The sequence below is a fragment of the Pseudopipra pipra genome, chromosome 19, assembly GCF_036250125.1.
Source record: "Pseudopipra pipra isolate bDixPip1 chromosome 19, bDixPip1.hap1, whole genome shotgun sequence".
NCBI classification, from domain to species: domain Eukaryota; kingdom Metazoa; phylum Chordata; class Aves; order Passeriformes; family Pipridae; genus Pseudopipra; species Pseudopipra pipra.
Window position 1 is genome coordinate 12,844,209 of NC_087567.1, and position 11,306 is coordinate 12,855,514.

The 11,306-nt window shown below is 56.4% G+C and overlaps 1 protein-coding gene and 2 long non-coding RNA genes across 4 annotated transcripts; all 3 read left to right on the plus strand.

Moving 5' to 3' along the window:
* Window positions 1-197: 197 nt before the first annotated feature.
* LOC135424832 (uncharacterized) lies at window positions 198-3,699 on the plus strand. The gene is made up of 5 exons (XM_064676450.1): window positions 198-205; window positions 683-1,065; window positions 1,891-1,929; window positions 2,474-2,552; window positions 3,227-3,699. Exons 1-5 carry the CDS (start codon window positions 198-200, stop codon window positions 3,420-3,422), a joined length of 705 nt encoding a protein of 234 aa, XP_064532520.1. The 3' UTR covers window positions 3,423-3,699.
* A 1,462-nt stretch (window positions 3,700-5,161) lies between these two features.
* Window positions 5,162-6,075, plus strand: LOC135424819 (uncharacterized). Its single transcript, XR_010435374.1, has 2 exons — window positions 5,162-5,322; window positions 5,744-6,075. It is a non-coding gene; the product is annotated as an uncharacterized LOC135424819 (long non-coding RNA).
* A 1,215-nt stretch (window positions 6,076-7,290) lies between these two features.
* On the plus strand, window positions 7,291-10,051 carry LOC135424820 (uncharacterized). Of its 2 annotated transcripts, XR_010435375.1 has the most exons (5): window positions 7,291-7,627; window positions 8,453-8,491; window positions 9,036-9,114; window positions 9,223-9,317; window positions 9,789-10,051. It is a non-coding gene; the product is annotated as an uncharacterized LOC135424820 (long non-coding RNA). The 2 variants fall into 2 exon arrangements; XR_010435376.1 differs by lacking the exon at window positions 9,223-9,317 and having other exon boundaries at window positions 9,789-10,050.
* Window positions 10,052-11,306: the final 1,255 nt, after the last annotated feature.

Below are 11,306 nucleotides of genomic sequence, written 5' to 3' on the forward strand. Positions count from 1 at the left end.
AACCGTAAATTGCGGGGTCATCACCCCAAAAATGTGAGAAGGGGACCCCAAAATGTGGGTGAGGGAACCCCAGGGAGCCGAAAAAGTGGAGGGGGAGCCGCAGTAAGAAAGCGAAGCCGGGCGGTCGGGCGGCGGGGTGGGGGGGGAGCCGAGGTGGCGACGCCGGCGCATGCGCAGTCATTGGCAAGACGCCGGCGATGACGTCGTAAGTAAGGGCAGGCAGGCGCGGGACCGACGACGCATGCGCAGTGGCTCTCGTGCCGGTGCAGCGCTCCTTGCTCGAGTTAAGGGCCGGTTCCGGCGGCAGGGCGGGACCTGTGTGTGGGTTGTGTGTGGGGGGAATAACATGAAGATTTTTTGGGGTGAAAGCGCAGAAATTAGCCAGGAGGGACGCTAATTTGGGTAAACTCGGTCACCGGAAGTAGAGAGCGACCGGAAGTCCTCCAAGCCCCGGCGCGGAAGTCCGCCAAGCCCACAGTAAAGATGGCGCCGCCAGGACCGGAACGACCACACTAAAGATGGCGGCCCCTGCCCGGAAGTCCGCCAAGCCCACAGTAAAGATGGCGCCGCCAGGACCGGAACGACCACACTAAAGATGGCGGCCCCGGCCCGGAAGTTCGCCCCGACGCCACACTCTAGATGGCGCCGCCAGGACCGGAACTTAGCCGAGGCCACACTAAAGATGGCGGTTGTCTGACCTCCGCCGCGACCCGGACCCCCGCCCCGCGCCCGCAGCGCCGTCTCGCCGCGCCGCTTCCCGCTGTGGGGACGGGGCGGGGCGCTCGGCGGCGCCGGGCGCGGGCGGCAGGTTCGTGGGCGGCGGCAGGCACCGGCGCCGGCAGCCCCCCTCGGCGCCGCGCGCGCGGCGCTCCGCCCGCCCGCCTCGTTCCGCTCCGCTCCCCTCCGCTCCCCTCCCGTCCCCGCTCCCCCCCCCCCCCCCGCTCCCCTCCGCTCCCGCTCCCGCCGTGCCCTGGAGATGCTGTCGGAGCTGCGCCGCCGCCTCCCCCCCCCCCCCCCCCCAGGAAGCGACCCACGGCGCCAGATCCGACGGAGATCGTCTCCGGGGTAAGCTGGGCGCGGCCGCTCTTCTGCCTCTCCGGCGGCCATCGGCGACTGCAGGCAGGGGAAGCGACAGGCAAGTTTCTCGCCTCTGCGGAGAAACTTGCACCTGCGTGCCGCCGCAGGGCCGGGTTCGGATGTGCCCTGGCATTGCACACGCACCACAACCCCCGCGGGGAGGGTCTGCGCTGCCTCGGGGACCCTGTCTGCGCTGCCGGGAGAGAGAAATCCTTTGGGAAGCTGGGGTGGAAACAGTAACTCTGTGAACTGCTCAGCATTTCCTAGGCAAGGGCAGGTTTTAGGGAGGAAAGGCCCGTACGCGCGAAAGGCGCCGCGGGTCTCGCCGAGGGGTGGGTGGGGGGGGCGCGCGGCTGCAGCGCCGCGCGCGGCTGCAACGCCGCTCCCGGCCGTGTCCGCCAGGCGGCGACTGTGAGGCAGGGCCCGGCGCTCGGGGGCGCTCTCGCAAGCGACGCCCCCGGGAAAGCGGCGGGGTTTGGGCACTGCCGGCCTTCCCCCGGAGCGCCCGGGCTGGCCCGGCGCCTGGCAAAACCTCTGAGGGAAAAGGCAAGCAACAACTGCGCTTCTTCTGCCCTTTCTTTAGCCAGGGACTGGAACACAGACAAAATCGAGGGGCTCTTTGACCTGGGCAGGCTCCGAGCATTTTTCAGCCTTCCCTAGCAGGGCATTCTCACCCTCTGAAAAGCTGAAAGGCTTTAACAGCTGGAGACGCGCCTGCAGCTGTGCGAATTAATGTAGTTTCTTTTAGGAAACGAAGGGGAAGTTTTCCTGTTGTGAGCTTAAATACCGAGTCTGCTCTGCTTTTTCCATCAGGTGACGAAGCTTATGGAAAAAAAGACCAAAGGCCTCGAGGTGAGTACATTCTACCGAGTTCTGCTTTTCTGGGATCGGTTTGGGAAAATCACGTGAAATTCTAAAAAGCTTCTCTCCGTGTTTTCTAGTTGTTTTTTCAGCCTTGGTCTAAGTTTCCTGTAGAAAAGGGCATAGAATTATTAGAACAGACAAACTAGGCTTTCTCGGGAGAGATGGAAGAAAAGTCTGCTGATTGCAGTTCTGCTTTTCTTGTCTTCCCTTCGACTGTCATTTTCTCTCCCCTGCTGTTCAAATAGGCAGCAATTAATTGCTCTGCTGAAGAGTTTGCTGTACTAAGTGTCTGTCAAATGGATGCCTTCAACTCAAGATAGCACCTGCTCCTTAGTTACAAAAAGTTCCTCACAGGAAATTTTCAGGCGTGCCCATAAATCTCCTCGCTGTTTGTTTGGGAGAACAGGGTTTTCTCGTCTGTAACAGAATAGTCATGGCATTTGCTATGGAATGCTGGTGGCAATCTAGTCAGAAGAGGACGCCGTGCTTCACTAATTTTCCCTTTTTGTTGTTGGGGGTGACTTCTTCCCAGGGATGTTATTCTTGACCCCCCGGGGCAAACGGAGGTGTTCACCTGGTCAGCGTCAGGAGCCATCCTACCTGAGGCCCTGGTAGGTAAGTGATTTTTGTGTGACTGGACGGTGAAGCTGTCTGTGTGCATGACCTGGCCAGTGCTCGGTGTACTCCTAATTAAAGTGTCTTTTACTCCGTGTTCCCAGGCTCCCTCTTTCCCTTCGGTTGCCACGTGTGTGCCGGACACCTCTGGCAGGACTAACCCTGTGGCTTTTATGTCCAACGTGCTGTGTGCCTGCAGGTAAGAAAAGCTGGGAGTGCAGTCCCTCTGCTTTGCTTGCTGTGTCTCTTGGGTAGTGATTTTGGAGGGGAATCCCAGAGCGATTTGGTTTGAAGGGGACCTTCAAAGGCCACCCTGCCTTCCGTGGGCAGGGACGCCTTCCACTCTCATCCCCGGTTGGATGCTGCAAGTCCCATCCAGCCTGGCCTGGAACACTTGCAGGGATCCAGGGGCAGCCTCAGCTTCCCTGTGCAGTGTGCATTTAATAGCTCTCCACTGTCATCATGAAAAATTTTGTCAGCACATTTTGTTGGACGATGGCAAGCAGGATCTGGGTGAAAATTGGGGTTCTCTGAGGTGCAGAGGGAAATAATTCTCCTTTGAAGTCCAGTGTAATTCAGTTTTGCACGAGTCTTGTCTGCCTTATGTTTGAATTGCTTTCTCTTCCAGGAAGTTTTAAATTAAACTTTTATTTTGTGTCTTCCCCCCCAGTATCCTGTCCAAGACCAAGCTACCTTTCCTCGTGGGAATGGACTGGCCGGGCTTTGGCAGTCTGGCCCCTCGAAAGACTAAAGTGACCTCTTCCAGCAGGGGAAGACTTTCTGGCAAGCGGTGCCAGAAAGAACTGGAGTTTCTGGAGAATAAAAGCTGGAGGTGTGCCCCCGATAATCCTCGCCCCGGGTGGTGAGTGGTCTGACTTGCAGGGACCGGTGGCCTTGGCCAGGAGCGGTCCTGCCGGACTGTAATTTTAATTTCCTGCCCAGGCTGTAATTTTAATTTCCCTTGGATGCTTGGCAAAGCCCTTCTGGGGGAGCCCTAGTGCCTGGCATGAGCGGAGCGGGCTTCCAGGGAGGTATTCACCTGGTCAGCGTCAGGAACCATCCTCCCTGAAGCCTCGGTGAGTGTTTTTTGTGTGACTGGACAGTGAAGCTGTCTGTGTGCATGACCTGGCCAGTGCTCGGTGTACTCCTAATTAAAGTGTCTTTTACTCCGTGTTCCCAGGCTCCCTCTTTCCCTTCGGTTGCCACGTGTGTGCCGGACACCTCTGGCAGGACTAACCCTGTGGCTTTTATGTCCAACGTGCTGTGTGCCTGCAGGTAAGAAAAGCTGGGAGTGCAGTCCCTCTGCTTTGCTTGCTGTGTCTCTTGGGTAGTGATTTTGGAGGGGAATCCCAGAGCGATTTGGTTTGAAGGGGACCTTCAAAGGCCACCCTGCCTTCCGTGGGCAGGGACGCCTTCCACTCTCATCCCCGGTTGGATGCTGCAAGTCCCATCCAGCCTGGCCTGGAACACTTGCAGGGATCCAGGGGCAGCCTCAGCTTCCCTGTGCAGTGTGCATTTAATAGCTCTCCACTGTCATCATGAAAAATTTTGTCAGCACGTTTTGTTGGACGATGGCAAGCAGGACCTGGGTGAAAATTGGGGTTCTCTGAGGTGCAGAGGGAAATAATTCTCCTTTGAAGTCCAGTGTAATTCAGTTTTGCACGAGTCTTGTCTGCCTTATGTTTGAATTGCTTTCTCTTCCAGGAAGTTTTAAATTAAACTTTTATTTTGTGTCTCCCCCCCCAGTATCCTGTCCAAGACCAAGCTACCTTTCCTCGTTGGAATGGACTGGCCGGGCTTTGGCAGTCTGGCCCCTCGAAAGACTAAAGTGACCTCTTCCAGCAGGGGAAGACTTTCTGGCAAGCGGTACCAGAAAGAACTGGAGTTTCTGGAGAATAAAAGCTGGAGGTGTGCCCCCGATAATCCTCGCCCCGGGTGGTGAGTGGTCTGACTTGCAGGGACCGGTGGCCTTGGCCAGGAGCGGTCCTGCCGGACTGTAATTTTAATTTCCTGCCTAGGCTGTAATTTTAATTTCCTTTGGATGCTTGGCAAAGCCCTTCTGGGGGAGCCCTAGTGCCTGGCATGAGCGGAGCGGGCTTCCAGGGAGGTATTCACCTGGTCAGCGTCAGGAACCATCCTCCCTGAAGCCTCGGTGAGTGTTTTTTGTGTGACTGGACAGTGAAGCTGTGTGAATGACCTGGCTAGTGCTCGGTGTAGTCCTAATTAAAGTGTCTTTTACTCTGTGTTCCCAGGCTCCCTCTTTCCCTTCGGTTGCCGTGGATGTGCCGGACACCTCTGGCAGGACTAACCCTGTGGCTTTTATGTCCAACGTGCTGTGTGCCTGCAGGTAAGAAAAGCTGGGAGTGCAGTCCCTCTGCTTTGCTTGCTGTGTCTCTTGGGTAGTGATTTTGGAGGGGAATCCCAGAGCGATTTGGTTTGAAGGGGACCTTCAAAGGCCACCCTGTCTTCCGTGGGCAGGGACACCTTCCCCTCTCATCCCCGGTTGGATGCTGCAAGTCCCATCCAGCCTGGCCTGGAACACTTGCAGGGATCCAGGGGCAGCCTCAGCTTCCCTGTGCAGTGTGCATTTAATAGCTCTCCACTGTCATCATGAAAAATTTTGTCAGCACGTTTTGTTGGACGACGGTAAGCGGGACCTGGGTGAAAAGGACATTCTCTGAGGTGCTGGGAGAAGGAGGACTCGTGCGGGCCCCTCCAGAGACAGCGGGAACGGGAGCGTGCTGCAGAGAAGGAAAATTCCAGGGGGTGGGTGCCAAGGAATTTGTCCTTCCCTTGCTCTGTGCTCTGCACTTAGCAATGGGTCAAGTGCAGAAGTTTCCTGGGGACCCTGGAAAATGATGCCGGGTCTGCTAAGAAAAGTGGGGCCAAAGGAGCAGGACCTGGGTCTGCGAGCGTGGGAGAAACAAGGGCCGGGTCATCCTCTGCCTCCAGGAGGGAGGGCAGCAGGAAAGGCCACGGACTAAAGCACTGAAGTGCCGTTCCCCAGGGAGCCCCTGCCCAGCACTGAACTTGCTTGTGCACTTGCTGTCCCTTTGCCAGCGGAGCCGAAGCGTCGGGTGCGGGTGCCGGGGGGATGGAGCTGCCAAGGACAAACTGGGAGGGTGTTTGCGAAGGAAGGGGGTAGAAGGAGCTCTTGACGTGCTTTTTTTACTTCTTCATCCCACAGAATTGCCACGAGAGGAAATACTTCAGAGGGGCTTCCCTCCAGATAAGCCCTGAATGTGCCAGGAGGTTTCAGCCGGGAGAAAGGAGCTGTGGAAGAAAAGCAGCCTAAAAATAGCCAGCGGGGATCATCAGGTTTTCCAGCCAAGAAAAACCAGGAGGGAGATGAGGGAATCGGGTTCCAATTCCTAAAGATTTGGTGGGTGTAGGAATGATTTCTGTGTGTTTTCCAGTCCCTTTTGATTCCTGGGATGATTTTAAAATGATGGCTAAATTGGAGATGTTGTTTTTGAGAGGAAATGATGCCAAATAAATGCAAAGTTTGGGGTCAGTTTTTTGGATGATTTGGGTCAGGTTTTGGGGTCAGTTTTGGGTCATTGTTTGGGGTGATTTGGGTCAGTTTTGGGTCAGCTTTTGGGGTCAGTTTTGGGTCAGCTTTTGGGGTGATTTGGGTCGGTTTTGGGTCAATTTTTGGGGAGCACTGGGTGTTACTGGGGGTTGTTTGGGAGCACTGGGTGTTACTGGGGGTTGTTGGGGAGCACTGGGTGTTACTGGGGTGCACTGGGGAGCACTGGGTGTTACTGAGGGTTGTTGGGGAGCACTGGGTGTTACTGGGGAGCACTGGGAGAGCAAATGAAAAATAAAGAGAATAAAAAATAAACGAAATAAAAAAGGAAATATAAAAAACAAAAGAAAATTAAAAAAAAAAAAGGCAAAAAACCTAAAAAGGAAATAAAATGAAAATGAAATAAAAGAGAAAAAAAAAAAAAAAAAGAAACCCCTTCTTGGGCACCCCGTTTCCTCTCCTCTCCTCCCCCCCCCCCGAACCGTAAATTGCGGGGTCATCACCCCAAAAATGTGAGAAGGGGACCCCAAAATGTGGGTGAGGGAACCCCAGGGAGCCGAAAAAGTGGAGGGGGAGCCGCAGTAAGAAAGCGAAGCCGGGCGGTCGGGCGGCGGGGTGGGGGGGGAGCCGAGGTGGCGACGCCGGCGCATGCGCAGTCATTGGCAAGACGCCGGCGATGACGTCGTAAGTAAGGGCAGGCAGGCGCGGGACCGACGACGCATGCGCAGTGGCTCTCGTGCCGGTGCAGCGCTCCTTGCTCGAGTTAAGGGCCGGTTCCGGCGGCAGGGCGGGACCTGTGTGTGGGGTGTGTGTGGGGGGAATAACATGAAGATTTTTTGGGGTGAAAGCGCAGAAATTAGCCAGGAGGGACGCTAATTTGGGTAAACTCGGTCACCGGAAGTAGAGAGCGACCGGAAGTCCTCCAAGCCCCGGCGCGGAAGTCCGCCAAGCCCACAGTAAAGATGGCGCCGCCAGGACCGGAACGACCACACTAAAGATGGCGGCCCCGGCCCGGAAGTCCGCCAAGCCCACAGTAAAGATGGCGCCGCCAGGACCGGAACGACCACACTAAAGATGGCGGCCCCGGCCCGGAAGTTCGCCCCGACGCCACACTCTAGATGGCGCCGCCAGGACCGGAACTTAGCCGAGGCCACACTAAAGATGGCGGTTGTCTGACCTCCGCCGCGACCCGGACCCTCGCCCCGCGCCCGCAGCGCCGTCTCGCCGCGCCGCTTCCCGCTGTGGGGACGGGGCGGGGCGCTCGGCGGCGCCGGGCGCGGGCGGCAGGTTCGTGGGCGGCGGCAGGCACCGGCGCCGGCAGCCCCCCTCGGCGCCGCGCGCGCGGCGCTCCGCCCGCCCGCCTCGTTCCGCTCCGCTCCCCTCCGCTCCCCTCCCGTCCCCGCTCCCCCCCCCCCCCGCTCCCCTCCGCTCCCGCTCCCGCCGTGCCCTGGAGATGCTGTCGGAGCTGCGCCGCCGCCTTCCCCCCCCCCCCCCCCCAGGAAGCGACCCACGGCGCCAGATCCGACGGAGATCGTCTCCGGGGTAAGCTGGGCGCGGCCGCTCTTCTGCCTCTCCGGCGGCCATCGGCGACTGCAGGCAGGGGAAGCGACAGGCAAGTTTCTCGCCTCTGCGGAGAAACTTGCACCTGCGTGCCGCCGCAGGGCCGGGTTCGGATGTGCCCTGGCATTGCACACGCACCACAACCCCCGCGGGGAGGGTCTGCGCTGCCTCGGGGACCCTGTCTGCGCTGCCGGGAGAGAGAAATCCTTTGGGAAGCTGGGGTGGAAACAGTAACTCTGTGAACTGCTCAGCATTTCCTAGGCAAGGGCAGGTTTTAGGGAGGAAAGGCCCGTACGCGCGAAAGGCGCCGCGGGTCTCGCCGAGGGGTGGGTGGGGGGGGCGCGCGGCTGCAGCGCCGCGCGCGGCTGCAACGCCGCTCCCGGCCGTGTCCGCCAGGCGGCGACTGTGAGGCAGGGCCCGGCGCTCGGGGGCGCTCTCGCAAGCGACACCCCCGGGAAAGCGGCGGGGTTTGGGCACTGCCGGCCTTCCCCCGGAGCGCCCGGGCTGGCCCGGCGCCTGGCAAAACCTCTGAGGGAAAAGGCAAGCAACAACTGCGCTTCTTCTGCCCTTTCTTTAGCCAGGGACTGGAACACAGACAAAATCGAGGGGCTCTTTGACCTGGGCAGGCTCCGAGCATTTTTCAGCCTTCCCTAGCAGGGCATTCTCACCCTCTGAAAAGCTGAAAGGCTTTAACAGCTGGAGACGCGCCTGCAGCTGTGCGAATTAATGTAGTTTCTTTTAGGAAACGAAGGGGAAGTTTTCCTGTTGTGAGCTTAAATACCGAGTCTGCTCTGCTTTTTCCATCAGGTGACGAAGCTTATGGAAAAAAAGACCAAAGGCCTCGAGGTGAGTACATTCTACCGAGTTCTGCTTTTCTGGGATCGGTTTGGGAAAATCACGTGAAATTCTAAAAAGCTTCTCTCCGTGTTTTCTAGTTGTTTTTTCAGCCTTGGTCTAAGTTTCCTGTAGAAAAGGGCATAGAATTATTAGAACAGACAAACTAGGCTTTCTCGGGAGAGATGGAAGAAAAGTCTGCTGATTGCAGTTCTGCTTTTCTTGTCTTCCCTTCGACTGTCATTTTCTCTCCCCTGCTGTTCAAATAGGCAGCAATTAATTGCTCTGCTGAAGAGTTTGCTGTACTAAGTGTCTGTCAAATGGATGCCTTCAACTCAAGATAGCACCTGCTCCTTAGTTACAAAAAGTTCCTCACAGGAAATTTTCAGGCGTGCCCATAAATCTCCTCGCTGTTTGTTTGGGAGAACAGGGTTTTCTCGTCTGTAACAGAATAGTCATGGCATTTGCTATGGAATGCTGGTGGCAATCTAGTCAGAAGAGGACGCCGTGCTTCACTAATTTTCCCTTTTTGTTGTTGGGGGTGACTTCTTCCCAGGGATGTTATTCTTGACCCCCCGGGGCAAACGGAGGTGTTCACCTGGTCAGCGTCAGGAGCCATCCTACCTGAGGCCCTGGTAGGTAAGTGATTTTTGTGTGACTGGACGGTGAAGCTGTCTGTGTGCATGACCTGGCCAGTGCTCGGTGTACTCCTAATTAAAGTGTCTTTTACTCCGTGTTCCCAGGCTCCCTCTTTCCCTTCGGTTGCCACGTGTGTGCCGGACACCTCTGGCAGGACTAACCCTGTGGCTTTTATGTCCAACGTGCTGTGTGCCTGCAGGTAAGAAAAGCTGGGAGTGCAGTCCCTCTGCTTTGCTTGCTGTGTCTCTTGGGTAGTGATTTTGGAGGGGAATCCCAGAGCGATTTGGTTTGAAGGGGACCTTCAAAGGCCACCCTGCCTTCCGTGGGCAGGGACGCCTTCCACTCTCATCCCCGGTTGGATGCTGCAAGTCCCATCCAGCCTGGCCTGGAACACTTGCAGGGATCCAGGGGCAGCCTCAGCTTCCCTGTGCAGTGTGCATTTAATAGCTCTCCACTGTCATCATGAAAAATTTTGTCAGCACATTTTGTTGGACGATGGCAAGCAGGATCTGGGTGAAAATTGGGGTTCTCTGAGGTGCAGAGGGAAATAATTCTCCTTTGAAGTCCAGTGTAATTCAGTTTTGCACGAGTCTTGTCTGCCTTATGTTTGAATTGCTTTCTCTTCCAGGAAGTTTTAAATTAAACTTTTATTTTGTGTCTTCCCCCCCAGTATCCTGTCCAAGACCAAGCTACCTTTCCTCGTGGGAATGGACTGGCCGGGCTTTGGCAGTCTGGCCCCTCGAAAGACTAAAGTGACCTCTTCCAGCAGGGGAAGACTTTCTGGCAAGCGGTGCCAGAAAGAACTGGAGTTTCTGGAGAATAAAAGCTGGAGGTGTGCCCCCGATAATCCTCGCCCCGGGTGGTGAGTGGTCTGACTTGCAGGGACCGGTGGCCTTGGCCAGGAGCGGTCCTGCCGGACTGTAATTTTAATTTCCTGCCCAGGCTGTAATTTTAATTTCCCTTGGATGCTTGGCAAAGCCCTTCTGGGGAGCCCTAGTGCCTGGCATGAGCGGAGCGGGCTTCCAGGGAGGTATTCACCTGGTCAGCGTCAGGAACCATCCTCCCTGAAGCCTCGGTGAGTGTTTTTTGTGTGACTGGACAGTGAAGCTGTCTGTGTGCATGACCTGGCCAGTGCTCGGTGTACTCCTAATTAAAGTGTCTTTTACTCCGTGTTCCCAGGCTCCCTCTTTCCCTTCGGTTGCCACGTGTGTGCCGGACACCTCTGGCAGGACTAACCCTGTGGCTTTTATGTCCAACGTGCTGTGTGCCTGCAGGTAAGAAAAGCTGGGAGTGCAGTCCCTCTGCTTTGCTTGCTGTGTCTCTTGGGTAGTGATTTTGGAGGGGAATCCCAGAGCGATTTGGTTTGAAGGGGACCTTCAAAGGCCACCCTGCCTTCCGTGGGCAGGGACGCCTTCCACTCTCATCCCCGGTTGGATGCTGCAAGTCCCATCCAGCCTGGCCTGGAACACTTGCAGGGATCCAGGGGCAGCCTCAGCTTCCCTGTGCAGTGTGCATTTAATAGCTCTCCACTGTCATCATGAAAAATTTTGTCAGCACGTTTTGTTGGACGATGGCAAGCAGGACCTGGGTGAAAATTGGGGTTCTCTGAGGTGCAGAGGGAAATAATTCTCCTTTGAAGTCCAGTGTAATTCAGTTTTGCACGAGTCTTGTCTGCCTTATGTTTGAATTGCTTTCTCTTCCAGGAAGTTTTAAATTAAACTTTTATTTTGTGTCTCCCCCCCCAGTATCCTGTCCAAGACCAAGCTACCTTTCCTCGTTGGAATGGACTGGCCGGGCTTTGGCAGTCTGGCCCCTCGAAAGACTAAAGTGACCTCTTCCAGCAGGGGAAGACTTTCTGGCAAGCGGTACCAGAAAGAACTGGAGTTTCTGGAGAATAAAAGCTGGAGGTGTGCCCCCGATAATCCTCGCCCCGGGTGGTGAGTGGTCTGACTTGCAGGGACCGGTGGCCTTGGCCAGGAGCGGTCCTGCCGGACTGTAATTTTAATTTCCTGCCTAGGCTGTAATTTTAATTTCCTTTGGATGCTTGGCAAAGCCCTTCTGGGGGAGCCCTAGTGCCTGGCATGAGCGGAGCGGGCTTCCAGGGAGGTATTCACCTGGTCAGCGTCAGGAACCATCCTCCCTGAAGCCTCGGTGAGTGTTTTTTGTGTGACTGGACAGTGAAGCTGTA

What these genes read in the sequence shown, in the direction of transcription:
- LOC135424832 (XM_064676450.1), top strand. An exon ending in AAAAGACCAAAGGCCTCGAG is followed by an intron (nt 1,930 to 2,473) that starts GTGAGTACATTC and finishes ACTTCTTCCCAG; the next exon opens with GGATGTTATTCTTGACCCCC. An exon ending in CCATCCTACCTGAGGCCCTG is followed by an intron (nt 2,553 to 3,226) that starts GTAGGTAAGTGA and finishes CTTCCCCCCCAG; the next exon opens with TATCCTGTCCAAGACCAAGC.